Source organism: Cucurbita moschata, unplaced genomic scaffold (assembly GCF_002738365.1).
Source record: "Cucurbita moschata cultivar Rifu unplaced genomic scaffold, Cmos_1.0 Cmo_Scf00040, whole genome shotgun sequence".
Classification (NCBI taxonomy): Eukaryota; Viridiplantae; Streptophyta; class Magnoliopsida; order Cucurbitales; family Cucurbitaceae; genus Cucurbita; species Cucurbita moschata.
In genome coordinates this window covers 1,515,232-1,542,556 of record NW_019268556.1, presented here as the reverse complement: position 1 = coordinate 1,542,556, position 27,325 = coordinate 1,515,232, and the positions used below count along the sequence as shown (strand labels likewise).

Here is a 27,325-nt window from a genome sequence, read left to right as displayed (position 1 = left end):
TTCGTTCTTGTTGCTGAAGGCATGTCATCACAACGTCATCGTTATTGTACTGAAAAATACTGCAAGCTAAATGTCAGGATGGTCGAGTGGTCTAAGGCGCCAGACTCAAGTTCTGCTCAAGTTCTGGTCTTCGTACGAGGGCGTGGGTTCAAATCCCACTTCTGACATGCTAGGTTATTAGCATCTAGACTCTCATTCGTTCTTGTTGCTGAAGGCATGTCATCACAATGTCATCGTTATTGTACTGAAAAATACTGCAAGCTAAATGTCAGGATGGTCGAGTGGTCTAAGGCGCCAGACTCAAGTTCTGCTCAAGTTCTGGTCTTCGTACGAGGGCGTGGGTTCAAATCCCACTTCTGACATGCTAGGTTATTAGCATCTAGACTCTCATTCGTTCTTGTTGCTGAAGGCATGTCATCACAACGTCATCGTTATTGTACTGAAAAATACTGCAAGCTAAATGTCAGGATGGTCGAGTGGTCTAAGGCGCCAGACTCAAGTTCTGCTCAAGTTCTGGTCTTCGTACGAGGGCGTGGGTTCAAATCCCACTTCTGACATGCTAGGTTATTAGCATCTAGACTCTCATTCGTTCTTGTTGCTGAAGGCATGTCATCACAACGTCATCGTTATTGTACTGAAAAATACTGCAAGCTAAATGTCAGGATGGTCGAGTGGTCTAAGGCGCCAGACTCAAGTTCTGCTCAAGTTCTGGTCTTCGTACGAGGGCGTGGGTTCAAATCCCACTTCTGACATGCTAGGTTATTAGCATCTAGACTCTCATTCGTTCTTGTTGCTGAAGGCATGTCATCACAACGTCATCGTTATTGTACTGAAAAATACTGCAAGCTAAATGTCAGGATGGTCGAGTGGTCTAAGGCGCCAGACTCAAGTTCTGCTCAAGTTCTGGTCTTCGTACGAGGGCGTGGGTTCAAATCCCACTTCTGACATGCTAGGTTATTAGCATCTAGACTCTCATTCGTTCTTGTTGCTGAAGGCATGTCATCACAACGTCATCGTTATTGTACTGAAAAATACTGCAAGCTAAATGTCAGGATGGTCGAGTGGTCTAAGGCGCCAGACTCAAGTTCTGCTCAAGTTCTGGTCTTCGTACGAGGGCGTGGGTTCAAATCCCACTTCTGACATGCTAGGTTATTAGCATCTAGACTCTCATTCGTTCTTGTTGCTGAAGGCATGTCATCACAACGTCATCGTTATTGTACTGAAAAATACTGCAAGCTAAATGTCAGGATGGTCGAGTGGTCTAAGGCGCCAGACTCAAGTTCTGCTCAAGTTCTGGTCTTCGTACGAGGGCGTGGGTTCAAATCCCACTTCTGACATGCTAGGTTATTAGCATCTAGACTCTCATTCGTTCTTGTTGCTGAAGGCATGTCATCACAACGTCATCGTTATTGTACTGAAAAATACTGCAAGCTAAATGTCAGGATGGTCGAGTGGTCTAAGGCGCCAGACTCAAGTTCTGCTCAAGTTCTGGTCTTCGTACGAGGGCGTGGGTTCAAATCCCACTTCTGACATGCTAGATTATTAGCATCTAGACTCTCATTCGTTCTTGTTGCTGAAGGCATGTCATCACAACGTCATCGTTATTGTACTGAAAAATACTGCAAGCTTAATGTCAGGATGGCCGAGTGGTCTAAGGCGCCAGACTCAAGTTCTGCTCAAGTTCTGGTCTTCGTACGAGGGCGTGGGTTCAAATCCCACTTCTGACATGCTAGGTTATTAGCATCTAGACTCTCATTCTAGCTCGTTCTTGTTGCTAAAGGCATGTCATCACAACGTCATCGTTATTGTACTGTCAGGATGGCCGAGTGGTCTAAGGCGCCAGACTCAAGTTCTGGTCTTCGTACGAGGGCGTGGGTTCAAATCCCACTTCTGACATGCTAGATTATTAGCATCTAGACTCTCATTCGTTCTTGTTGCTAAAGGCTTGTCATCACAACGTCATCGTTATTGTACTGAAAAATACTGCAAGCTAAATGTCAGGATGGCCGAAGGCGCCAGACTCAAGTTCTGGTCTTCGTACGAGGGCGTGGGTTCAAATCCCACTTCTGACATGCTAGATTATTAGCGTCTAGGCTCTCATTCTAGCTCGTTCTTGTTGCTAAAGGCATGTCATCAAAATGTCTTCGTTATTGTACTGAAAAGTACTGCAAGCTTAATGTCAGGATGGCCGAGTGGTCTAAGGCGCCAGACTCAAGTTCTGCTCAAGTTCTGGTCTTCGTACGAGGGCGTGGGTTCAAATTATTAGCGTCTAGGCTCTCATTCTAGCTCGTTCTTGTTGCTAAAGGCATGTCATCAAAATGTCATCGTTATTGTACTGAAAAATACTGCAGGATGGCCGAGTGGTCTAAGGCGCTAGACTCAAGTTCTGGTCTTCGTTAGAGGGCGTGGGTTTAAATCCCACTTCTGACATGCTAGATTATTAGCATCTAGGCTCTCATTCTAGCTCGTTCTTGTTGCTAAAGGCATGTCATCACAATGTCATCGTTATTGTACTGAAAAATACTGCAGGATGACCGAGTGGTCTAAGGCGCTAGACTCAAGTTCTGGTCTTCGTTAGAGGGCGTGGGTTTAAATCCCACTTCTGACATGCTAGATTATTAGCATCTAGGCTCTCATTCTAGCTCGTTCTTGTTGCTAAAGGCATGTCATCACAATGTCATCGTTATTGTACTGAAAAATACTGCAGGATGACCGAGTGGTCTAAGGCGCTAGACTCAAGTTCTGGTCTTCGTAAGAGGGCGTGGGTTCAAATCCCACTTCTGACATGCTAGATTATTAGCATCTAGGCTCTCATTCTAGCTCGTTCTTGTTGCTAAAGGCATGTCATCAAAATGTCATCGTTATTGTACTGAAAAATACTGCAGGATGGCCGAGTGGTCTAAGGCGCTAGACTCAAGTTCTGGTCTTCGTTAGAGGGCGTGGGTTTAAATCCCACTTCTGACATGCTAGATTATTAGCATCTAGGCTCTCATTCTAGCTCGTTCTTGTTGCTAAAGGCATGTCATCACAATGTCATCGTTATTGTACTGAAAAATACTGCAGGATGGCCGAGTGGTCTAAGGCGCCAGACTCAAGTTCTGGTCTTCGTACGAGGGCGTGGGTTCAAATCCCACTTCTGACATGCTAGATTATTAGCATCTAGACTCTCATTCGTTCTTGTTGCTAAAGGCTTGTCATCACAACGTCATCGTTATTGTACTGAAAAATACTACAAGGATGGCCGAGTGAAAAATACTACAAGCTTAATGTCAGGATGGCCGAGTGGTCTAAGGCGCCAGACTCTCAAGTTCTGGTCTTCGTACGAGGGCGTGGGTTCAAATCCCACTTCTGACATGCTAGATTATTAGCGTCTAGGCTCTCATTCTAGCTCGTTCTTGTTGCTAAAGGCATGTCATCACAATGTCATCGTTATTGTACTGAAAAATACTGCAAGCTAAATGTCAGGATGGCCGAGTGGTCTAAGGCGCCAGACTCAAGTTCTGGTCTTCGTACGAGGGCGTGGGTTCAAATCCCACTTCTGACATGCTATAGATTATTAGCATCTAGGCTCTCATTCTAGCTCGTTCTTGTTGCTAAAGGCATGTCATCACAATGTCATCGTTATTGTACTGAAAAATACTGCAAGCTAAATGTCAGGATGGCCGAGTGGTCTAAGGCGCCAGACTCAAGTTCTGGTCTTCGTACGAGGGCGTGGGTTCAAATCCCACTTCTGACATGCTAGATTATTAGCATCTAGGCTCTCATTCTAGCTCGTTCTTGTTGCTAAAGGCATGTCATCACAATGTCATCGTTATTGTACTGAAAAATACTGCAAGCTAAATGTCAGGATGGCCGAGTGGTCTAAGGCGCCAGACTCAAGTTCTGGTCTTCGTACGAGGGCGTGGGTTCAAATCCCACTTCTGACATGCTAGATTATTAGCATCTAGGCTCTCATTCTAGCTCGTTCTTGTTGCTAAAGGCATGTCATCACAATGTCATCGTTATTGTACTGAAAAATACTGCAAGCTAAATGTCAGGATGGCCGAGTGGTCTAAGGCGCCAGACTCAAGTTCTGGTCTTCGTACGAGGGCGTGGGTTCAAATCCCACTTCTGACATGCTAGATTATTAGCATCTAGGCTCTCATTCTAGCTCGTTCTTGTTGCTAAAGGCATGTCATCACAATGTCATCGTTATTGTACTGAAAAATACTGCAAGCTAAATGTCAGGATGGCCGAGTGGTCTAAGGCGCCAGACTCAAGTTCTGGTCTTCGTACGAGGGCGTGGGTTCAAATCCCACTTCTGACATGCTAGATTATTAGCATCTAGGCTCTCATTCTAGCTCGTTCTTGTTGCTAAAGGCATGTCATCACAATGTCATCGTTATTGTACTGAAAAATACTGCAAGCTAAATGTCAGGATGGCCGAGTGGTCTAAGGCGCCAGACTCAAGTTCTGGTCTTCGTACGAGGGCGTGGGTTCAAATCCCACTTCTGACATGCTAGATTATTAGCGTCTAGGCTCTCATTCCTAGCTCGTTCTTGTTGCTAAAGGCATGTCATCACAATGTCATCGTTATTGTACTGAAAAATACTGCAGGATGACCGAGTGGTCTAAGGCGCCAGACTCAAGTTCTGGTCTTCGTTAGAGGGCGTGGGTTTAAATCCCACTTCTGACATGCTAGATTATTAGCATCTTCATCACAATTCTAGCTCGTTCTTGTTGCTAAAGGCATGTCATCGTTATTGTACTGAAAAATACTGCAAGCTAAATGTCAGGATGGCCGAGTGGTCTAAGGCGCCAGACTCAAGTTCTGGTCTTCGTACGAGGGCGTGGGTTCAAATCCCACTTCTGACATGCTAGATTATTAGCATCTAGGCTCTCATTCTAGCTCGTTCTTGTTGCTAAAGGCATGTCATCACAATGTCATCATTATTGTACTGAAAAATACTGCAAGCTAAATGTCAGGATGGCCGAGTGGTCTAAGGCGCCAGACTCAAGTTCTGGTCTTCGTACGAGGGTGTGGGTTCAAATCCCACTTCTGACATGCTAAATTATTAGCATCTAGACTCTCATTCTAGCTCGTTCTTGTTGCTAAAGGCATGTCATCACAATGTCATCGTTATTGTACTGAAAAATATTGCAAGCTAAATGTCAGGATGGCCGAGTGGTCTAAGGCGCCAGACTCAAGTTCTGGTCTTCGTACGAGGGCGTGGGTTCAAATCCCACTTCTGACATGCTAGATTATTAGCGTCTAGGCTCTCATTCCTAGCTCGTTCTTGTTGCTAAAGGCATGTCATCACAATGTCATCGTTATTGTACTGAAAAATACTGCAGGATGGCCGAGTGGTCTAAGGCGCCAGACTCAAGTTCTGGTCTTCGTTAGAGGGCGTGGGTTTAAATCCCACTTCTGACATGCTAGATTGGCCGAGTGGTCTAAGGCGCCAGACTCAAGTTCTGGTCTTCGTTAGAGGGCGTGGGTTTAAATCCCNATTAGCGTCTAGGCTCTCATTCCTAGCTCGTTCTTGTTGCTAAAGGCATGTCATCACAATGTCATCGTTATTGTACTGAAAAATACTGCAGGATGGCCGAGTGGTCTAAGGCGCCAGACTCAAGTTCTAGTCTTCGTTAGAGGGCGTGGGTTTAAATCCCACTTCTGACATGCTAGATTATTAGCATCTAGACTCTCATTCTAGCTCGTTCTTGTTGCTAAAGGCATGTCATCGTTATTGTACTGAAAAATACTGCAAGCTAAATGTCAGGATGGCCGAGTGGTCTAAGGCGCCAGACTCAAGTTCTGGTCTTCGTTAGAGGGCGTGGGTTTAAATCCCACTTCTGACATGCTAGATTATTAGCATCTAGACTCTCATTCTAGCTCGTTCTTGTTGCTAAAGGCATGTCATCGTTATTGTACTGAAAAATACTGTAAGCTAAATGTCAGGATGGCCGAGTGGTCTAAGGCGCCAGACTCAAGTTCTGGTCTTCGTACGAGGGCGTGGGTTCAAATCCCACTTCTGACATGCTAGATTATTAGCATCTAGGCTCTCATTCTAGCTCGTTCTTGTTGCTAAAGGCATGTCATCACAATGTCATCGTTATTGTACTGAAAAATACTGCAAGCTAAATTTCAGGATGGCCGAGTGGTCTAAGGCGCCAGACTCAAGTTCTGGTCTTCGTACGAGGGCGTGGGTTCAAATCCCACTTCTGACATGCTAGATTATTAGCATCTAGACTCTCATTCTAGCTCGTTCTTGTTGCTAAAGGCATGTCATCACAATGTCATCGTTATTGTACTGAAAAATATTGCAAATCACATGTCAGGATGGCCGAGTGGTCTAAGGCGCCAGACTCAAGTTCGGGTCTTCGTAAGTTGGCATGGGTTCAAATCCCACTATTGACATGCTAAATTAGTGTCTAGGCTCTCATTCTAGCTCGTTCTAATTGTTGCTATAATGTAAGGATGGTTGAGTGGTCTAAGGTGCAAAATTCAATATTTGGTCTTCATAAGAGGTCGTGGGTTCAAATTCCACTTTTGACATGATAAAATGCTATCCCACTTATTCGCAAGACTCATGTTTTGGTCCTCATAAGAGGGCGTGGGTTCAAATTCCACTTATTCTGCAAGTTGTGGTCTTCATAAGACAATTACAATTAAAACTACAAGCTAAATGTTAGGATGGTTGAGTGATCTAGTCTCAAGTTTTGGTCTTCGTAAGAGTGCATGTGTTCAAATCCCACTTCTGACAATGATAAATTTGCATTGAAGTATTTTTCTTTACGATCATAATATTATGTCATTAAAGTCATACTTACATTGACAGCGTTCCTCACACGAAATCACTAGCATGAGAGAGAGAATTAAAGAGACATTCGAGACTCGAGTGAGTGCTAAGTAACAATAGCCCACAACTTGCTCACTTTTAAGTACTATGACTCTATAAGTGGGGCTATTTACTTGTCACAATCGCACTTTGATGGTAGCGGACTTGCGATTGTACGACACTCACTTCCCAGCAACAAGTGAGTTAAGCATATTCGTTCTTGCGTTGCCTACGGCCAAGGGACGTATGCTCGAGCTTCTTGCCCCGGTTCAAGAAGAAAGTTTTAGAAAACAGGGACAGAGAGATTTCGAAAGAGGGTTTTGAAAGCAAGATGGCCCAACCTTAGAGATGGATAGTTGTTAATTATCGGTTCGTAGGAGATATGGGGCTACTAGATTAGGTCCCGCCTACATTAGAGATAGATGGTCGTTAATTATCGGTTCGTGGGAGATACGGGGCTACTGGATTAGGTCACATCTACATTAGAGATGGATAGTCGTTAATTATCGGTTCGTGGGAGATATGGGGCTACTGGATTAGGTCACGTCTACATTAGAGATGGATAGTCGTTAATTATTGGTTCGTGGGAGATACGAGGCTACTGGATTAGGTCACGTCTACATTAGAGATGGATAGTCGTTAATTATCGGTTCGTGGGAGATATGGGGCTACTTGATTAGGTCACGCCTACATTAGAGATGGATAGTCGTTAATTATCGGTTCGTGGGAGATATGGGGCTACTGGATTAGGTCACGTCTACATTAGAGATGGATAGTCGTTAATTATTGGTTCGTGGGAGATACGAGGCTACTGGATTAGGTCACGTCTACATTAGAGATGGATAGTCATTAATTATTGGTTCGCGGGAGATACGGGGCTACGGGGCTACGAGATTAGGTCAGTCTACATTAGAGATGGATAGTCGTTAATTATTGGTTCGTGGGAGATATGGGGCTACTGGATTAGGTCACGCCTACATTAGAGATGGATAGTCGTTAATTATCGGTTCGTGGGAGATATGGGGCTACTGGATTAGGTCATGTCTACATTAGAGATGGATAGTCGTTAATTATTGGTTCGTGGGAGATAAGAGGCTACTGGATTAGGTCACGCCTACATTAGAGATGGATAGTCGTTAATTATCGGTTCGTGGGAGATATGGGGCTACTGGATTAGGTCACGTCTACATTAGAGATGGATAGTCGTTAATTATTGGTTCGTGGGAGATATGGGGCTACTGGATTAGGTCACGTCTACATTAGAGATGGATAGTCGTTAATTATTGGTTCGTGGGAGATATGGGGCTACTAGATTAGGTCCCGCCTACATTAGAGATAGATGGTCGTTAATTATCGGTTCGTGGGTGATACGGGGCTACTGGATTAGGTCACGCCTACATTAGAGATGGATAGTCGTTAATTATCGGTTCGTGGGAGATATGGGGCTACTGGATTAGGTCACGTCTACATTAGAGATGGATAGTCGTTAATTATTGGTTCGTGGGAGATATGGGGCTACTGGATTAGGTCACGTCTACATTAGAGATGGATAGTCGTTAATTATTGGTTCGTGGGAGATACGAGGCTACTGGATTAGGTCACGTCTACATTAGAGATGGATAGTCATTAATTATTGGTTCGCGGGAGATACGGGGCTACGGGGCTACTAGATTAGGTCACGTCTACATTAGAGATGGATAGTCGTTAATTATTGGTTCGTGGGAGAGATGGGTCTACTGGATTAGGTCACGCCTACATTAGAGATGGATAGTCGTTAATTATCGGTTCGTGGGAGATATGGGGCTACTGGATTAGGTCACGTCTACATTAGAGATGGATAGTCGTTAATTATTGGTTCGTGGGAGATATGGGGCTACTGGATTAGGTCACGTCTACATTAGAGATGGATAGTCGTTAATTATTGGTTCGTGGGAGATATGGGGCTACTAGATCTTTCTTCCCCACCCAAAATTGTAATTCAATTTGTGCACTTCCTTTTTCGACAAGCACAACAAGGATAGTTTTACCGTGGAAGATCAACAACGTAAAATTACCTAAAACGTGGTAAATCACGAAGGGTTTGGTTTTAGAATAATATAGGAGGAAACCATGTTAGGAATTACGGATCTCCAAAATGGTATGATATTATCCACTTTGAGCATAAGCTCTCATGACATTGCTTTGGGCTTCCCCAAAAGGCCTCGTACCAGATGTATTCCTTACTTATAAACCCATGATCATTCCCTAGATTAGCCAACGTGGGACTCCCTCCCATTAATCCTCAACAATCCTCCCCTCGAACAAAGTACACTGTAGAGTCTCCCATAAGGCCATACAAAGTACACTATAGAGCCCATGAGGCCTATGGAGCCCTCAAACAGCCTCCCCTTAATCGAGGCTCGACTCCTTTTCTGAAATCCTCGAACAAAGTACACCATTTGTTCAATACTTGAGTCACTTTTGACTACACCTTCGAGACTCACAACTTCTTTCTTCGACATTTGAGGATTTTATTGACATGGCTAAGTTAAAGGCAAGATTCTAATACCATGAAGTCCAATTTCAATGAACACACAGGGAGGGAAGAATTCTTATCAATATCGAATGATGCACGACTTTTCTAAACAAAAATATACATATTAAAAATTTGAATGAGATTTAAACAAGTAATAATCTATCCGGGATAGTATATATATATATATATATATATATATATATATTCTTTAATAACAAGTGATTAATAAAAATTGATTAATTAGAAAATGCTAATAAAAATAAAATGAAACTCACCCACTTTCGTAAAAACAAGTAAAAGAAAAAAGAGGCAACCCAATTCCTTTCATCTTCTTCTTCCCGCCGTCTTCTCCATTTCGGCAGCTCAGTGTCGCCGCCGCCATCTTTCTGCCGTAAGTACCTCCGCAGCTTACCTCCTAACGGTTTTTCTCTGGTTTTCTACTCTCTTCGCCATGTCTTTCTTCTCTCGTGGATGACATAAATTTGGATTTGTCTAATGAAATAATAAAATGGCCGAATAGAAACGAAAAAACACGAATTCTTTTCACTTCCTCTTCCGGGCCATTTTGCAGTCAAATTCCATAGGTGTTAACATAAGAACTTTTTTCCCCTATGAGACAGGGTCGTTAACTCGATTTGAAAAGTTGTTTCCTCGTTTTAGTATCATACCATATCCACTCAAGATTGTCCTAAACTTAAAATGACATAAATTTGGATTTGACTTTTGAAACTACCTTTTGATTTGTTGCTTATGTCTGTTGATTGAGGCTTTGATATCTGAATATCTCTTTGGTCTCTGTTGAAAGTTTCCTTGTTTATACGACCGTGAATTTTCTAGCATCCTTGTAGGAGTTATTTTGATTGACAGAACAACAAAAACGGTAGTAATTAGTGTTGGGAAGAACATATCGAGCCTTTTTGAAGATTGGAGTCGTCTGTTGAGGATTGTTGAGAGGAATAGTTCAAAATTGGGTAATTAAGAGGAAGATCATGAGTTTATAAGTGTGGAACACTATCTCTATTAGTATGAGGCCTTTTGGGGAAACCAAAAGCAAAGCCATGAGAGCTTATGCTCAAAGTGGACAATATCATACCATTGTGGAGGTTTGTGGTTCCTAACATGGTATAGAGTCATGCCCTTAACTTAGACATGTCAATAGAATCCTCAAATGTCGAACAAAGAAATTGTGAGCCTCGAAGGTGTAGTTAAAAGGGACTCAAGTGACGAACAAAGAGTGTACTTTGTTCGAGGGCTCGAGAGAAGGAGTCGAGCCTTGATTAAGGGGAGGTTGTTTGAGGGCTCCATAGGCCTCATCGGAGGCTCTATGGTGTACTTTGTTCGAGGGGAGGATTGTTGGGAGGGAGTCCCACATTGGCTAATTTAGGGAATGATCCTTTATAGGTAAGGAATACATCTCCGTTGGTATGAGGCCTTTTTCGGAAACCAAAAGCAAAGCCATGAGAGCTTATGCTCAAAGTGGACAATATCATGTTGAGATATGATTCAAAGTAGTTGAGATATGATTCAAATATTCAAACTACAAGATTTTAGGAGATTGTTAGTAGATTTCAATTTTTCTAGATTTCGATGATTTACTATTTCTGGTCCAGTGTATAAGTTATAAATACTGGAATTGTGTAACACTCTAAGCATTAAGTCAGTGAACAATAATAAAGCACTGCAGCATTCATCTATTCTTATCTCTTTCACATCCCTTTTTCCCAACATATCATACTATTGTGGAGTTTCATGATTCCTAATATCCTCTTCTTCATATTAATCAATAAAATCTAAGTCCCATTGATACTTTGAATCGATCGGAAATAAGAGGCATCTAATTACATTGTACTTCATGTACTCGAATTCTCCCTACCAAACTTACTAGTACAATAATTCCCCATCTTTCAATCCTCACACTTCTCATTTCCCATTCCTCCATTTTCTCCCTTTTCCTAACTACCGTTGGTTGAGAGATTGGTTGAGAGAGAATAAGTTCAATCTATGATGGCCACCTACCTAGAATTCAATATCCTAGGAGTTTCCTTGACACCCAAGTATTGTAGGTAAGACGGGTTGCCTTTTGAGATCAGTCGAGGTGCGCACAGTGTCACGATCATGCTCGTCCAGGGCTACACGCCCGTAGCCACATGCCCATGCCACGTCGAACTCTTTATTTAATTTCATGTTATATTGCCTTACTATTATATTTTCTATTTATACGACTACTTGGCGAAGTCATGTCTAGGCCTGCCAGACCTAAATCACCCCAAAATGTACTATAGAAGTTGTCTAACTCCTCCCCTTGATTTTGTATGACCGTTCGGAAAAAACACATCTAGCTCTACCAAACCTGAATTGCCTCAAAATGTACTATAGGGGGATGCGACTAGTTGTCAAATTCTCCCTACCCAGAAAGTTATATTTTATTTAAGTTGTTGTGTTGCCTTTTGCTTATAGTATATAACGTTGCTTTTAAATCTTCTCTCATTCTTACTTTCAAACTCGCTTTCAAAAATCTCTCTGCTCCCTTTTTCTAGGACCTTCTTCTCAAACGGGCTCGACTATCATTCTCTCTTACAAAAGCTAATGAGTCTCAATATTGAAAGAAATTGACTAGTTGTCAGAGGCTTGAGCATACGTTGTCCGGTTGTAGGCGACGTGAATACAAATTGGCTTGACTCACTTGGTGTTGGGAGTGAGTGTCACACAATCGCAATGTCCGCTACTAAGAAAAGTGTGATTGTGACACACAGCTGGCCCAGACGCACAACGATACTGAAAGAAAAACATTTTCTTTATTTTTCTTATTTGTGTCTTTCATGATTGGGGTCTATTAGATTCATCTAGAACTTTTGTAGTTCATTCTCTCTTACAAAAGCTAATGAGTCTCAATAGGGGATGTTAACATCCCCATTTACGAAAAAAATTGGAAGGATAAATACACAAAAAAATATCGCAATAATCTTGTGGGGGAATTAATCTTTTTTTCCCCTTTTTATGTGAAGTGCATAATAGAGGTATTAATAATTTTTGTTTTTTAAATTTTGAATTAGAGATAATGATATAACATAAAGTTTGACTCTCACATATACTCTTTCCTTGCTTCCATAGCAATTCCAGTTATTGTACCACGAGAGATCTATGAACATTCCAGGTTCACATTGTTGGATGATGGAAGTCCCACATCGACTAATTTAGGGTGTGATCATGGGTTTATAAGTGAGGAATACTAACTCCATTGGTATGAGGCCTTTTGGGGAAGCCCAAAGCAAAGCCATGAGAGCTTATGCTCAAAGTGGACAATATCATACCATTGTGGAGAGTCGTGTTCCTCTAACACACATGAGGAGGAAGATGATCACGGTGAGGTCTTCCTCGACGAAGATGACATACTCCACGAAGTCCAAGTTGATGAGGAAGGTCTCTCTTTCCTCCTGTTGATTTTACCTTTATGTTTCAGTGAAGTTTTCTGTACTGATTATTAAGTTTATTCTGTCGATTTAAGATCTTCCTGATGCTGTTGATGAAGAAGGCTATGATGATGAATATGTTGGTATGAGATGTTATATTCCAGTAATCTTGATGGCTTAATGCTTCATGTTCTCAAATAACATTTCTGTTGTATTGGTCTTTGACTTACAATATTATGTTTTGAGACTAAGTATTGTGCTCCGTTAATGGTTGCATTTATTGAATTGGGTGGTTTCAGATGAGGATGATGATTCAATTCATACATTTACTGGCCATACCGGTAAGCGTCTATTTTAATTGTTTTTCAATTTACGTATGCAACTTACACACACACCTATTGCTTCCTTCTTTGTGTTTTCCCGTCTTTGTTGTGAGCTAATAAACTTAAATTAGTAGAACAAATTACTAACTTATAGAGTAATTTTAGGAGATTGGTTAATAGACTTAGTAGAATAAGTTACTAACGTATTGAGTAACTTTAGGAGAATTGTTAGTAGACTTAGTAGAATAAGTTACTAACTTATGGAGCAACTAGGAGAACCGGTAGTAGTTGCCAAATTGTGGACCAAATTTTATGCTTTAGTTAGGAAGATTGTTAGTGGTCCGTAACTTGACGAGAAAGTTTAGGAAACTAGTTAGTGTTTTCTTCACTATAAATACTCATGAGATGTATGCTCTTTTCACGACAACAAGAAAGAGAATTGAAAAGCTAAGTGCTGAAGGTTTCTTTGTTCCACAAGATCTCTCCCCTCAAGTTGTTCCTTTGTTTCTTTTACTTGTTTCGACATATTCGATCATGGGTCATATCCAACATTTGTAAGGTTCGTATATTAATTTGATGAATCAACTGATGATCTAACCTCACGTCTGAAACATTTGAATCAAAATGGAGTGTAGATAGCTCTTAAAAAATTTCCTAATTGAAGTGAAGTTTATCCTTGTTCATCGTATAAGTGCAGGTGTCTTTCCATGCATATGTTAAAACTAATGTGAATATTTTAACCTGTCTCTTCATGTTGGGGTATCACTTTTCCGTAGGTGAGGTTTACACGGTGGCTTGTAGTCCAATCGATGCCACATTAGTTGCGACGGGTGGTGGAGATGACAAAGGTTTTATGTGGAAGATCGGTCGAGGAGATTTTGCACAGGAGCTTACCGGTGTGTGCAAATAGTTACTTTCATTTTTCGTTTTGCTTTTCACCTCCAAAACCAAAAGTGTTATATTATGCTTCCTAAGTTCCAATTTCACCTTCTTTGCCTTGGCAGGTCACAAGGATTCTGTGTCTAGCTTAGCATTTAGTGCAAATGGACAACTACTTGCATCAGGGAGTTTTGATGGTGTTATCCAAATTTGGGATACTTCATCCGGGAATCTTAAATGCACACTGAAGGTCCTGGAGGGGGAATTGAGGTAAAGCTATATTTATTTTTGATAAAATTAATAATTTAACCAAGCCATTCAGTCTGTAGATCTTGAAGTATAAGATTATGGGCAAGCAAGTGCTATCTTCTTCCATTTGAGTGGATATCAAGTGGGGTAAAAGACACTTATATCTACCTTTGGAAAGAAATTTATCATAAGCTCCCTTCGATCTCTCACTTGGACTATTGTTTTGTTCGAGATGAGAAGGAAACGTATTTTTGAGAGGATAAGTGGATGGGGGATAGATCCCTATGATGTTTTCTTGTTTATTCTTTCTTAATTCTATGAAAAATTGCTTGATGGCTGATGACGTATTTCGTTCAAGAAGCTCTCGATCTTTATCGCTTAGGCTCACCTGTCATTTGTCAGATAGGGAAACAGCTAATGTAACGACTCTTTTATCTTTAATAAGGGATTTTCGTCTCTAATCTCTAACCCTACTTGAGACTGTAACAATTTAAGCCCACCGCTAGCAGATATTGTCCTCTTTTGGTTTTCCCTTATAGGCTTCTCCTCAAGGTTTTAAAACGCGTTTGTTAGGGAGAGGTTTCCACACCCTTAAAAAGAATGTTTTGTTCCCTTCTCTAACCAGTTTTGTTCCCTTCTCTAACCAATGTGGGATCTCACAATCCACCACCTTGGGGCCCAATGTCCTCATTGGCACACTGCTCGGTGTCTGGCTCTGATTCCATTTATAATAGCTCAAACCCACCACTAGCAGATATTGTTCACTCTAGGTTTTTCCTTTCGTGCTTCCCCTCAAGGTTCTTAAAACGCGTATGCTAGGGAGAGATTTCCACACCTTTATAAAGAATGAGCTTCGTTCTCCTCCCTAACCGAGGTTGGATCTCAAATTTGGTCCCTCGTTTGATTCTTAGCTCTATGTTGGTTTTATTGTTCTTGACTAGAGTCCCTTTAGTGGGACTTTCTTTTTGTGGTTTTTTCTTTTTTTTTTTTTTTTGCTCAAAGAAAATTTGGTTCTTTATACAAAAAATAATAAGCATTTGATATCTCAGTGGGTAAGGTGGCATCCAAGAGGACATCTGGTTTTGGCTGGTTCTGAAGATTCGACCGCTTGGATGTGGAATGCTGATAGAGGTGTCTATCTAATATATTTTCTGGTCACAGTGCTTCAGTTACCTGCGGTGATTTTACCCCTGATGGTATTGAACTAATCTTCTTTTGTTTCTTACTATCCCATGTAAGTAATTATCAGATTCTAAATATAATACTAGAGAAACTACTTGTAGGAACAAAGGGTATTCAATAATAAATGAAAAGAATTAAGATCTAAATTAAACTCGGTTAAAATATCATCACTAGCTCAATAGGGTCAAGCCCAATAATTGTACGAGACCATTGTATGTTTATTTTTAGAAAAATGATTTAGCTATTTTATTAGGAAAAAGATTTAAATGTTGTAGGAATAGATTGTCTTGCCTCCACTATAAATACCCCTTCATCCTACCTAGGTTTTCGTCTCAAGAAATCAAAAGCATAGAGTGCAGTAGTTTCTACAGAGTGTCTTGTAATCTCTTTCTCGATTGGTGTTAATAAAGAGTGCGTGTGTTTCTCACAAAAAGTTGTATTCAACAATCTGGTGTTAGAGCCATGCCAATAGAATCCTCAAATGTTGAACAAAGAAGTTGTGAGCCTCGAAGGTGTAGTCAAAAGTGACTCAAATGTTGAACGAAGGGTGTACTTTGTTCAATGGCTCCAAAGAAAGGAGTCGAGCCTCGATTAAAGGGAGGTTGTTCGAGAGCTCCATAGACCTCAGGGGAGGTTCTATGATGTACTTTGTTCGAGGGGAGGATTGTTGAGGATTATCGAAAAGAGTAGTCCCACATTGGCTAATTAAGAGGAAGATCATGGGTTTATAAGTAAGGAACACTATATCCATTGGTATGAGGCCTTTGAGGGGAAACCAAAAGTAAAGTCACGAGAGCTTATGCTCAAAGTGGACAATATCATGCTGTTGTGGAGAGTTGTGGTTCCTAACAAACTCAATAAAAATTTTCAAAGCTGCACTCTTCCTCAAGCTTGGAGTTGAATTCGTGCATTTTATTTATTTATTTTCTAATGACCATGATATTATTTTGGCCTTTTGTTGCTCCAGGTAAAATGATATGCACGGGTTCTGATGATGCAACAATGAGGATATGGAATCCAAGAAGTGGTGAAAATATTCATGTTGTGAGAGGTATGCTAGAAACGTGAGTGTACGACTCATTTTTAATTTATCCTTATTAATCATAAACTACATGAACATTCCTCAGAGGATTTGGAAGTTGAAAAGGTGAAGTAACATAGAGGAGTAAAAAGAAAAATGTGGTGTGCCATCGAGGACGCTGTGCCACGAAGGGGATGGATTGGGGGGTCCCACGTCGATTGGAGAGGGGAACGATTGCCAACAAGGACGCTGGACCCCGAAGGGGGTGGATTGTGAGATCCCACGTTGGTTGGAGAGGGGAGCGAAGCATTCTTTACAAGTATGTGGAAACCTCTCCCTAACACACGCGTTTCAATGCTTGCTCTTACCGGTTCAAAAGATGGTTCTGTTCATATTGTGAACATATCGACTGGAAAGGTTATTTCTACTATTTCTTTCGATGATATTCTCGTTTTTTAGCGGAGTAAAGGGGGTTGTTCGGGGCGTTCTTCCCAGTGAATAACCCATCCTTTTCTTTCATGTCTCGAGTTGATTGGAATAGTTTATGCCACATTTTGAATCTCTGTTGGTTTGAATGACTTTGATTGAGCAACTAGACTGTACATTACATAACTATTGAGAAGAATTAAGGTTAAGTGTGAGATCCCGATTGATTGGAGATGAGAACGAATAATTCTTTATAAGGGTGTGGAAACCTCTCCCTAGTAGATGTGTTTTAAAAATCTTGAGGGGAAGCTCGAAAGGAAAGGCCAAAAGAAAACAATATCTGCTAGTGGTGGGCTTGGGCTGTTACAAATGATATCAGAGCCAGACACCGGCTAGTGTGCTAGCGAGGACGCTGGACCTCGAAGGGAGGTGGATTGTGAGATCCCACATCGATTGGAGAGGAGAACGAGTGTGAGTGAGGATGCTGAGCCCCAAAGGGAGTAGATTGTGAGATCCCACGTCAATTGGAGAAGGGAACGAATCGTTCTTTATAAGGGGTGGAAACCTCTCCCTAGCTGACGCGTTTTAAAAACATTGAGGGAAAGCCCAAAAGAAAAAATCCAAAGAAGCAATATCTGCTAGCGGTGGGCTTGAGTCGTTATATTAAGTTAGTACAGTTGGTAAATAGTTAACGGTTAGGTTGGAAGTTGTAAAAAGGAGGGTTTTATGTGTTAGTTTTTATAGGAGCAGAAGAGACCTAGCATCTTGTGTCCTTTACTGAACTTCATTTGGTTATTTGACCTGAATTGTATGATAAATGCACAGTTGCAGCCCTGTTGGGTTGGCCTATCGCATTTGCTTGTAATGCTAAATGTTGAAGGCAGTTGTTCTCTAGGACCATTCTAGGACTATTTGAGGTCTGGACATGTAACAGCCAAGCCTGAGTTCATCGCTAGCAAATATTGTTCCTCTTTAGGCTTTCCCTCAAGGTTTTTAAAACGTGTCTGTCAAAGTTTTTAAAACGCTTCTGTCAAGGTTTTTAAAACGCGTATGTTAAGGATGTGAGTTCATAAGCTTGACTTAGTAAAAGAAGTTATTAACCTAGAGTAATTTTAGGAAAATTGAGTAGTTATTGATTTGAAAGTTTATGAGGAAGTTTAAGAGATCGGTTGTGCAATCTTCACTATAAATACTCATGAGATGTATGTTATTTCAACAAAAAAAAAAGAATTAATAAAGCATAAGTGCTTAAGGTTCCTCTATTCAAGAGCTCTCTCCCCTCAGGTTGTTCTTCCGCTTCAGTTATTTGTTCCGACATATTTCAATCGTGGGCAATTTCCAACAAGAGAGAGGTTTCCATACCCTTATAAAAAATGTTTTGTTCTCCCATCCAACCGATGCGAGATCTCACAATCCACACCCTTTTAGGACCTAGCAATCGGGCTTAGCGTCCTCGCTGGCACACATTTTGGTGTCTAGCTCTGATACCATTTGTAACCGCTCAAGTCCACCGCTAGCCGATATTGTCCTCTTTGGGCTTTCCCTTCCAGGCTTCCCCTCAAGGTTTTAAAACGAGTCTGCTAGGGAGAGGTTTCCACACTCTTATAAATAATGTTTCATTCTCCAACCCAACCGATGTGGGATCTTACAATTCACCCCTCTTCAGGTCCCAGCATCCTCGGCGGCACACTGCCTTGTGTCCACCTTCCTTCGGGGCTCAGTCTCCTCACTGGCATATCCCCCGGTGTCTAGCTCTGATATCATTTGTAACAGCCTAAGCCCACTGCTAGCAGATATTGTTCTCTTTGGGTTTTCCCTTTCGAATTCCCCCTCAAAGTTTTAAAACGCGTATGCTAGGGAGAGGTTTCCACATTCTTATAAAGAAGGTTTTGTTCTCCTCCCAACCAATGTGGGATCTGTTGGAAATTGCCTACAATCAAAATATGTCGAAACAAATTACTGAAACGGAAGAACAACTTGAGGGGAGAGAGCTTTTGAATAAAAGAACCTTGAGCACTTATGCTTATCAATTCTCTTTTGTTGTTGTGAAAATAACATACATCTCATGAGTTTTTATAGTGGAGAAAGTACAATCGATCTTCTAAACTTCTCTCAAGTTCCTAAACTTTCTTTTTAAGTTAAGCAACTACTAACAAATATTCGTAATTAAAGATAACAATTTCCCTAAACTTATTCAAATCAATAACACTACTAAATAATTATCTTAAAATTGCTCTAGGTTAATAATTTCTTTTTGATAAGTCAAGCATATTAACTCACGAGACATTCATAATTATTAGAAAAAAGAAAACTTCAACACTATTTTCTTCAGTGCATGTGAATTTCTGATGTTTCAATGTACGGTGCAATGGATAGATTGAAATGAAGATGTGATGTCCTACATCGTTTGGGGAGGAGAACAAAACACCCTTTATAACGGGGTGGAAACCTCTCCCTAGCAGACGCGTTTTAAAGCCTTGAGAGGAAACCCAAAAGGAAAAAAACCCAAAGAGGATAATATCTGCTAGCGGTGGGCCTGGACCGTTACAAATGGTATCAAAACCAGACACCGGGTGATGTGCCAGCGAGGAGGCCATTCCCCGAATGGGGTAGAACGAGGCGGTGTGTCAGTAAGGATGTTGGGCCCCAAAGGAGGGTGGATTTGGTAGGGGTCTCACATTGATTGGAGAAATGAACGAGTGCCAGCGAGGACGCTGGGCCCTGAAGGAGGGTGGATTGTGATGTCCCACATCGGTTGGGGAGGAGAATGAAACACTCTTTATAAGGGTGTGGAAACCTCTCCCTAGCAGACGCGTTTTAAAGCCTTGAGGGGAAGCCCGAAAGGGAAAGCTAAAGAGTACAATATCTGCTAGCGGTGGGCCTAGCTCTTATAGAAGACCCTTATTTTAGGGATTGAAACTGTTTTTTATTCAAGTTAGTTGCTTGTATTAGGGATTGAAACTGTTTTTTATTCAAGTTAGTTGCTTGTATCTGGTGTAAGCTGTAATTTTTATGGCCCTGGACTTCTATTTTGTAGTCTACTTTCTCATAAAAGAAAAAATGAAGACGCTCCTTTTGACAGGTCGTTAATTCTCTGGTTTCTCATTCAAATTCAATCGAGTGCATCGGTCTAGCGCCAAGGTACTGTGGTTAATTATGATTCATGAAACTTTGTTAAAAATGTTCTTAGGAATCACGGACCTTCACAATGGTATGATATTGTCCACTGAGTATAAGCTCTCATGGCTTTGCTTTGGGCTTCCCACCAATAGAGATGTATTCCTTACTTATAAACCCATGATCATTTCCTAAATTAGCCAATGTGGGACTCCCTCCCATTAATCCTCAACAATCCTTCCCTCGAACAAAGTACACTATAGAGCCTCTCATGAGGCTTATGGAGCCCTCGAACAGTCTCCCCATAATCAAGGCTCAACTCCTTCTCTGGTGTCCTCGAACAAAGTACACCCTTTGTTCGACACTTGAGTCACTTTTGACTACACCTTCGAGGTTCACAACTTCTTTGTTCGACATTTGGGGATTCTATTGACATAACTAAGTTAAGGACAGGACTCTAATATCATGTTAGGAATCTCGACTCTCCACAATGGTATGATATTATCCACTTTGAGCATAAGCTCTCGTGACTTTGCTTTGGGCTTCCAAAAAGGCCTCCTACCAATGGAGATGTATTCCTTATAAACCCGTGGTCATTCCCTAAATTAGCGAACGTGGGACTCCCTCCCAATAATCCTCAACAAAGGTCTAATTTAGTGCAAAATTTTATACGCTAATAGCCTAATGAATGTTCTGATTCTTTTCAATCTTGAATGGCAGCTCCCCTTGGGCTGCAACCGGAGGAATGGATCGTAAGCTCATCATTTGGGATCTTCGACAGTCGACGCCAGCACGAGGTCTATTCACTACTAAATTATGTTTTTAAGTTCGTAAAATAGTGTATTTAGTTTACCATTTATCTTCATAACCCTTCATTAGTGTTGATTGTAAGTAGATTTGAATAGTTGGGTTTGACTTGTTTAAGGATAAACATACCTTCCTTTTATTTTGGACAGGATGGAGTATCATGTCTTACTTGGATTGGCACGTCGAGATATCTTGCAACCGGGTGTGTCGATGGTCGTGTTCGAATATGGGATACCCTCTCTGGAGAGTGTGTAAGAACCTTCACCGGGCACTCCGACACCATCCAATCTCTATCGGTGTCTGCCAATCATGAGTACCTTGTTTCTGTTGCTCTCGATACTACCGCTCGGATTTTTGAGATTGCTAAGTATCATTGAGGGAATAGGATCTTTGTACTTGAATGTGACAAGTTTCGATCCCCATTGTCGATTCTTGTATAATTATACAATTTTATACCGTTGTATGTGTTCGTCTTGCAAGTAATTGTATGTATATTGTTGTCAGTGTTGTGTAATTTTTATTTTCATTTAAGGGTTAGTCGAACCTAAGATTTTTCATGTAATGGATAATGTAATAACATAAATTACAACAATTTTTTAGTTGCTTGTTCGGGCGAATAAGGGCACTCCACGACGAACGTTGGAAGCGTAGGGGAATTGTGTTGTATGAAGGAGTCGTCATTGTTTATTTAAGAATAATGAAAACATAAATGTCGATTTTTTTTTTTTTTCAATATTTGAGATGTTTTAGGATACACTTCCTTAAATGAAATTAGCGTTATCATTGCATACAATACTCGATAATAATTTTGTCGATATAAGATATTTGAGATTGAGTCAACATTTTGTCTTTGAAATCTTTATTAAGATTTATGGGACATGTCTAGTTGTTCCAAATCATTCATTTGAAATTTGTTAGATAGTTGATTGGTTAAGTCTATTGGTCTATTAGGATGTTAAGTCTATTGGTCTGTTAGGATACATCAGCTGCATACATCTCTGCACTTCCACTTGACACCTATCGTAATAGCTGCATACATCACTGCACTTCCACTTGACACCTATCGTAATGATAAAACGGCTACCTTCTACCTTCTCTTGAATTCTCAAAACTTCTGCTCCATCCCTGTAGGGGTAAAGAACCCATCACTGTCTCGACTGTGGATAGATAACTCATCGTTGTCTCCGCTGTGCTAAATTGTTTTTAAAAAAATGGAAGATTGTGAATAAATTAAAAAAAAAAAAAGAAGGAAAAGAAACACATAAGGCAAAAAGAAAGATCGGAAAAGTGTTAAACTGTTTTAAATTGTTTATATGAAAATAATATTATAACGTACATATATATGTTCAAAGACGTTACTCATGCAAAGACTGTAATGTTTGCATAAAATCTAACACATGGACCATTGTAAATTGGAGAAATAATTTTGCAGAAGTTCGAACTTGAAATTAATGTCTTGGGCTCAGATAGATTTACTTGATTTCAAATAACAGAATCGAACTTTCATTAACAATAAATTTCGAACTTGAAATTAATGTCTTGGGCTCAGATAGATTTACTTGATTTCAAATAACAGAATCGAACTTTCATTAACAATAAATTAGTGACAACAGCTTTAGCTAATAAGGTAAGTGACCACATTTTTGTTGGAGTTAGCAAATTGATTGATCTATGATGGTACAAGTTTGGTGGCTCCTCCATGATGCTTACATACTATTTGTATTGTGATGTGTTGTATGTCATGTATACATATGATATCCTTTATGATGCTTACATACTATTTGTATTGTATTGTGATGTGTTGTATGTCATGTATACATATGATATCCTTTACACTATATTGTGAAGGAAATGTTTAATTATAGTTATGAAAGTTATTACTCTAAACCTCCTAAGACGTAGTGCATCATGATCACATATTATCCTCCAAAGATTTTCCGCACATGTTTCTTAAAGGACACCCTGCCGATGTTTCTTGCAAGTTTACCCTACCCATGTTTTTGTAGAATGTCCTACCCATGTTTTCTCGCAAGGTGTCCACAAACTCACATTCTAATGTAAAGAGAAACGCCATAACTCACAAGGGAAGAAAAAAGAATCTGGGTACTACACGTATATCAAATTCAAGGTGTTTAGACGAAAAATGGAGCTTCTACCACCCACAATTAATATATTGTTTGTATGCAAAAGATCATGTAATTTCTCATATATCTCAAAAAGGGTAAATGGAAGTCAGATATAATTCAATCTTTAAATCTAAAACTGGGACTAACAAACAAAATTGAGTCGATTATGCAGCCAAAAAAGAAGGGTGATATTCCTAAATAAACAAGCAAACTCATAATAATGAATCCATTTGGGTACAAATCGTTAGGACTTCTCTCAAAACCAACTGGCGGAGGAAGGTGCTGCACCATCAGCAGCCGGTGGTGCCGGTGGTGGAGGTGCTACTGCAGCCTCCCACTCATTTGCTGCCAATGGAACTGCAACAAAGAAAAAACAAGGGAAAGAAAGTGAGAAGAAATGCATGTCGAGTGAGGAAAGGAAAATTAATGTTATATAAGATATGAAAAGCCAGCAAAGCACTTAATTAGCACAATACTGTCACTTGCTTTGTGGGATCACTAAATTGTGGAAGTAACCATATCATTTGGGCTTAGGAGCACTCTTGTCATGGTTAACGCCTCTTTGGGGGTACGAAACATTCTTTATAAGGGTGTGGAAACCTTTTCCTAGCGGACACATTTTAAAAACCTTGAGGGGAAGCTCGAGAGGAAAAGCCCAAAGAGGACAATATCTGCTAGAGGTGGGCTTAGACCATTACAAATGGTATCAGAACCAAACACCAGGCGATGTGTAAGCGAGAAGGCTAAGCCCCGAAGGGGAATGGACACAAGGCGGTGTGTCAGCAAGGATGCCGGGCCCCAAAGGGGGCTGGACTGGGAGGTCCCACGTCGGTTGGAGAAGGGAACGAGTGCCAACGAGGATGCCGGCCCCAAATGGGGGTGGATTGTGAGATCTCACATCGGTTGGGGAGGAGAACAACACATTCTTTAAGGGTGTGGAATCCTTAGAGGGGAAGCCGGAAAGGAAAAGCCCAAAGAGAACAATATCTGCTAGCGGTGGACTAGGGCGGTTACACTAGGCATTAAAATCTTAAATCTTAACACCTCAAACAGGAAATCAAACTGAGACCAACCTCAACTAGTCAGTTTCATCTTATAACTACTGGTCTGTCTAAAATGAAAAAAAAAATGTAATGGCAAAGAACAGGGAAATTGGCAGTATGGGTAAGTACTAATCAAAAACTTCATATGGAGAGCAAGCAAGGTGAATGGTCTGGAGCTTGAGAGGAAAAGGTTCTTCAAGGAGACCAAAGCTAGTTTACATGAATAGACACAGTAAAAGGCAGATAGGGATTCCATCAAACAATTAACGACAAAAGCTCGAGATTCAACCTGGCTCTGGGGCCCACTCGACACTCGAAGCGGCTGGAGCAGCAGGAGCAGGAACCACATCTGCAGCACCCCATTGAGCATCAGAAATTTGTGCGGCCCATTGATCTGAGGCAACAAGTGGTGCAGCACCATAGTCAGCAATGCCAAAGTCTGGGGGTGGAAGAGCCTCTTCCTCTTCTTTCTCCTTAGCCTCCTCAGGCTCACGATAGAAAAACAAATCCACCTACAAAATGAAATATTTCACCATTAATTTAAAATTTTGAGCCAAAACGTGGTTTCTAAAATCCAAGTACAAAATTGCATTAAGAATTTTACCATAACATCCCATTTGTGCCCAGCACGAATTGTCCCACGCATTTGTAGAACCATCCTTGCCAAAAGCCAAAACAGACATCCTATGCTATGTTTTCCCTTGTTATTAGCCGGGATTCCAATATCAACATACCGCATTGGAGAATCAGTGTCACAAAAGGCTATTGTAGGAATGTTCCCAAGGGCACCTTCCTTAATGGGCTGCAAGTCCGAATCAACAAAGCGACGTCAACAAAGAACAGCATCAAGTGAATCCAAACACAAATAAATCTAAGGAACAAGCATGAATTCAAACATAATTGAAAATATAAAGGCATCATTCTTCTTGGACTTAAATTGAAACCATGTACTGTGCTATTGATTTCTAAATTGAACACCTGATGATCAGTTCTAGGATCAGTAAGTATAAGAAGACGCGGTTCATTGAACGACGTCTGAAGCTGGTTGGTAAATGTTCCGGGAGTGTGCCTTCCTGCAATAGCATGAGTACCAGTGTACTGAGCGAACTTCAAAACAGCCCTCTGACCATAGGGCCTAGCAGACTGAACAATGATATCTTGAGGATTCTCTATAGCCACAATAACTCTAGCAGCCATGTAAAGTTTCTCCCATGTTTTACCAAGGTTAATGATGTAGATACCTGAAAGCAAAAGGAAAACTTTAAAATGGAAAAAATTGTACACGACCACACTGCAACAATTCAAATAACCTAACATTGACATGCTGTAGAGACAATCAGCATTGACCCCTTTAATAAACTCAGAGTTCCTTTTGGGCAACAGACTAAAGAAAACCGATTCTCAAAACCATGTAGATTAGACTAAGTTCTCCAGTTCAACGCGATAGAAAAACAAACCCTATAAATCAACATTCAGCAATAAAATGCAAAATTGCATCTGAAGTTAGTATCAAACTAGAAATGTAAAATTCATCAAGGGAGAATTTGGAGAAAATTCTTCGGAAAATAGAGTAGCAATTTAAAGAGATAAACAAAAAAAACAGCCAAAGAATGAAACGTCATACCTAAAAATAAATAAAATTCAAATCACAATATGTTCTTAGAAATTCTAGGGAATGAAATTAAATAGCAATAACAACATGTCCATTGGCACTTTCTGAATCACTCCAAGCGAAAATCACCGAGAAGAATGAAAAACAGAAAACAAAACTAAGACAACAAACCAGAGAAGATCTAAAGGCGAGTAGACATTAAACACACCATCATTTCGGCGCTTAAAAACGTATCGTTCCATTTGAAAATTGCAATTTTTGGTGCCAAGATGAACCTCGGCTGCCAACATCATCTGAATGTCGGCCTCTTTCTGTGAGAGTTGACGCGCCGGTGCAGCTCCAGTCGCCATGGCGGAATCTGGTAATCAACAGAGCAAACGAAAGGAGAAGGGATTCGTGCTCTTCGGCGCAGCAATGCTCAACGAACTGGAGAGAGAAAGAAGTAAAGCAACTTCAATATTTATCCTATGGAACGTTCAAAACCCTAGATAGCAAATTTACTAAAATACCCTCAATGATAAATTAAATCAATAAATAAATTTTAAAAATAAACATAAAAAATAATTATTAAAAAAACATCCCATAAGCTGTCGTATAAATATTAGTAAAATATATATTTTAGTTAATAATAACAAAATAATAAAATTTTTAATAATAAAATACCAAAAAATTAAATATCATAAATTTATATAAATAAATAACATTTTTACTTTTATTAAGTTAAATTATTAAAATAAATTAAAATAATTTAATTTTCATTGTGTACATAAAAAAAAATATTATGATTATCAAATTAATAATTAACTGTACATGTTAAAAGTAATAATAAACGGTAAAATAGTAAGAAAGAAAAGATGTAACGATTTTATTTTTACTGTTGAAATAATATCGTTACTATACACATGACATGTCTACTGTGCACGAAAAAATTCATTTAAAATATTTTAAAAATAATGACATGGATTTAAAAATTCGTATAATTTTTTAAATAAAAGGAAATGTTAATAGAAAAATGAAAACAGAGTATAAGTTTAAAGAAATGAAAACGTCGTGAACTAACTTGAGGGCTACCCGTCGTTCGTAAAGGTAGCACGTGACTGGAGTATTTAAAATACTGAGTAAATAGCCTTAGTATTGAGATCAGGAAATGCAAACACATGCAATCATGTTGGGATTTATTCTTTTCGTCATTATTATGTTCTTGATCTCACTTTCCAGTCGGGGGTGATTGGATGTGCATTACTTCTCTACAAACAGCCCACGTACGCCCATATGAACTCCCAGGTAGGCTCGTATAAGTACTCATAAACTTGATCTTTGACTTGCGTCCACTTACGTTGCTGAAAAAGCTACAGATGCATAATATCATAGTGTACGCATCTGTATTCATCACAAGGGGGAAGTATCCTGTCCTTTCGCTCCTCGATGTCGTCACCATGCTTGATAGTATCCCGCACACCTTTGTGGCTATAAATTAACACGCATCTTTAATACCCACGTTGCAAAGTTACTTTTCGTGAGTAACGAGTATTGGAGTGTTACACTCTCCTTCTTTCTACTCTTCATCATCGTGGCATCTCCTCTAACAACGTTGTACGATGACAATATTTGTTTCGACATCCTACCTCTGATACCAAATGTTGGTTTTGACCCTCGATCGAAACACATTGAAACGAATAACCGAACTAGGAATGAAATACTCACAATACTAAAAATACTTTAAATCAACGATTAATAACGATCTGGGCACTATCTTGAAGAGAGGCTCGGTGAAATAGACATGTCTGTGAAGATGCG

At 40.2% G+C, this 27,325-nt stretch overlaps 2 protein-coding genes and 25 non-coding genes across 27 annotated transcripts; 26 read left to right on the top strand and 1 right to left on the bottom strand.

The window, feature by feature from the left end:
- Positions 1-72: 72 nt before the first annotated feature.
- On the top strand, positions 73-167 carry TRNAL-CAA. The gene is given in 2 exon segments: positions 73-110; positions 122-167. It is a non-coding gene; the product is annotated as a tRNA-Leu (tRNA).
- Positions 168-267: 100 nt separating this feature from the next.
- On the top strand, positions 268-362 carry TRNAL-CAA. The gene is given in 2 exon segments: positions 268-305; positions 317-362. It is a non-coding gene; the product is annotated as a tRNA-Leu (tRNA).
- Positions 363-462: 100 nt separating this feature from the next.
- On the top strand, positions 463-557 carry TRNAL-CAA. Its single transcript is given in 2 exon segments — positions 463-500; positions 512-557. It is a non-coding gene; the product is annotated as a tRNA-Leu (tRNA).
- Positions 558-657: 100 nt separating this feature from the next.
- On the top strand, positions 658-752 carry TRNAL-CAA. The gene is given in 2 exon segments: positions 658-695; positions 707-752. It is a non-coding gene; the product is annotated as a tRNA-Leu (tRNA).
- Positions 753-852: 100 nt separating this feature from the next.
- Positions 853-947, top strand: TRNAL-CAA. The gene is given in 2 exon segments: positions 853-890; positions 902-947. It is a non-coding gene; the product is annotated as a tRNA-Leu (tRNA).
- A 100-nt stretch (positions 948-1,047) lies between these two features.
- Positions 1,048-1,142, top strand: TRNAL-CAA. Its single transcript is given in 2 exon segments — positions 1,048-1,085; positions 1,097-1,142. It is a non-coding gene; the product is annotated as a tRNA-Leu (tRNA).
- A 100-nt stretch (positions 1,143-1,242) lies between these two features.
- Positions 1,243-1,337, top strand: TRNAL-CAA. The gene is given in 2 exon segments: positions 1,243-1,280; positions 1,292-1,337. It is a non-coding gene; the product is annotated as a tRNA-Leu (tRNA).
- A 100-nt stretch (positions 1,338-1,437) lies between these two features.
- TRNAL-CAA lies at positions 1,438-1,532 on the top strand. Its single transcript is given in 2 exon segments — positions 1,438-1,475; positions 1,487-1,532. It is a non-coding gene; the product is annotated as a tRNA-Leu (tRNA).
- A 100-nt stretch (positions 1,533-1,632) lies between these two features.
- TRNAL-CAA lies at positions 1,633-1,727 on the top strand. Its single transcript is given in 2 exon segments — positions 1,633-1,670; positions 1,682-1,727. It is a non-coding gene; the product is annotated as a tRNA-Leu (tRNA).
- An 85-nt stretch (positions 1,728-1,812) lies between these two features.
- Positions 1,813-1,896, top strand: TRNAL-CAA. Its single transcript has one exon. It is a non-coding gene; the product is annotated as a tRNA-Leu (tRNA).
- Positions 1,897-3,059: 1,163 nt separating this feature from the next.
- TRNAL-CAA lies at positions 3,060-3,142 on the top strand. Its single transcript has one exon. It is a non-coding gene; the product is annotated as a tRNA-Leu (tRNA).
- Positions 3,143-3,268: 126 nt separating this feature from the next.
- On the top strand, positions 3,269-3,354 carry TRNAE-CUC. Its single transcript has one exon. It is a non-coding gene; the product is annotated as a tRNA-Glu (tRNA).
- A 106-nt stretch (positions 3,355-3,460) lies between these two features.
- On the top strand, positions 3,461-3,544 carry TRNAL-CAA. The gene has a single exon. It is a non-coding gene; the product is annotated as a tRNA-Leu (tRNA).
- A 108-nt stretch (positions 3,545-3,652) lies between these two features.
- On the top strand, positions 3,653-3,736 carry TRNAL-CAA. Its single transcript has one exon. It is a non-coding gene; the product is annotated as a tRNA-Leu (tRNA).
- Positions 3,737-3,842: 106 nt separating this feature from the next.
- TRNAL-CAA lies at positions 3,843-3,926 on the top strand. The gene has a single exon. It is a non-coding gene; the product is annotated as a tRNA-Leu (tRNA).
- Positions 3,927-4,032: 106 nt separating this feature from the next.
- On the top strand, positions 4,033-4,116 carry TRNAL-CAA. Its single transcript has one exon. It is a non-coding gene; the product is annotated as a tRNA-Leu (tRNA).
- Positions 4,117-4,222: 106 nt separating this feature from the next.
- On the top strand, positions 4,223-4,306 carry TRNAL-CAA. Its single transcript has one exon. It is a non-coding gene; the product is annotated as a tRNA-Leu (tRNA).
- Positions 4,307-4,412: 106 nt separating this feature from the next.
- On the top strand, positions 4,413-4,496 carry TRNAL-CAA. The gene has a single exon. It is a non-coding gene; the product is annotated as a tRNA-Leu (tRNA).
- A 274-nt stretch (positions 4,497-4,770) lies between these two features.
- On the top strand, positions 4,771-4,854 carry TRNAL-CAA. The gene has a single exon. It is a non-coding gene; the product is annotated as a tRNA-Leu (tRNA).
- Positions 4,855-4,960: 106 nt separating this feature from the next.
- TRNAL-CAA lies at positions 4,961-5,044 on the top strand. The gene has a single exon. It is a non-coding gene; the product is annotated as a tRNA-Leu (tRNA).
- A 106-nt stretch (positions 5,045-5,150) lies between these two features.
- Positions 5,151-5,234, top strand: TRNAL-CAA. The gene has a single exon. It is a non-coding gene; the product is annotated as a tRNA-Leu (tRNA).
- Positions 5,235-5,330: 96 nt separating this feature from the next.
- On the top strand, positions 5,331-5,413 carry TRNAL-CAA. The gene has a single exon. It is a non-coding gene; the product is annotated as a tRNA-Leu (tRNA).
- Positions 5,414-5,754: 341 nt separating this feature from the next.
- TRNAL-CAA lies at positions 5,755-5,838 on the top strand. Its single transcript has one exon. It is a non-coding gene; the product is annotated as a tRNA-Leu (tRNA).
- Positions 5,839-5,933: 95 nt separating this feature from the next.
- TRNAL-CAA lies at positions 5,934-6,017 on the top strand. The gene has a single exon. It is a non-coding gene; the product is annotated as a tRNA-Leu (tRNA).
- A 106-nt stretch (positions 6,018-6,123) lies between these two features.
- On the top strand, positions 6,124-6,207 carry TRNAL-CAA. Its single transcript has one exon. It is a non-coding gene; the product is annotated as a tRNA-Leu (tRNA).
- A 3,433-nt stretch (positions 6,208-9,640) lies between these two features.
- LOC111432693 (probable serine/threonine-protein kinase PkwA) lies at positions 9,641-21,359 on the top strand. The gene is given in 13 exon segments (XM_023069623.1): positions 9,641-9,724; positions 12,445-12,493; positions 12,676-12,753; positions 12,839-12,886; positions 13,043-13,084; positions 13,843-13,962; positions 14,071-14,187; positions 14,190-14,215; positions 15,244-15,331; positions 15,334-15,390; positions 16,344-16,427; positions 20,661-20,737; positions 20,897-21,359. Coding segments are annotated over 12 exon segments (984 nt in total). The 5' UTR covers positions 9,641-9,724; positions 12,445-12,474; the 3' UTR covers positions 21,125-21,359.
- Positions 21,360-22,929: 1,570 nt separating this feature from the next.
- LOC111432696 (40S ribosomal protein SA-like) lies at positions 22,930-25,980 on the bottom strand. Its single transcript, XM_023069626.1, has 5 exons — positions 25,737-25,980; positions 24,895-25,157; positions 24,521-24,718; positions 24,206-24,428; positions 22,930-23,230 (listed from the first exon to the last, which is right to left on the bottom strand). Exons 1-5 carry the CDS (start codon positions 25,876-25,878, stop codon positions 23,130-23,132), a joined length of 927 nt encoding a protein of 308 aa, XP_022925394.1. The 5' UTR covers positions 25,879-25,980; the 3' UTR covers positions 22,930-23,129.
- Positions 25,981-27,325: the final 1,345 nt, after the last annotated feature.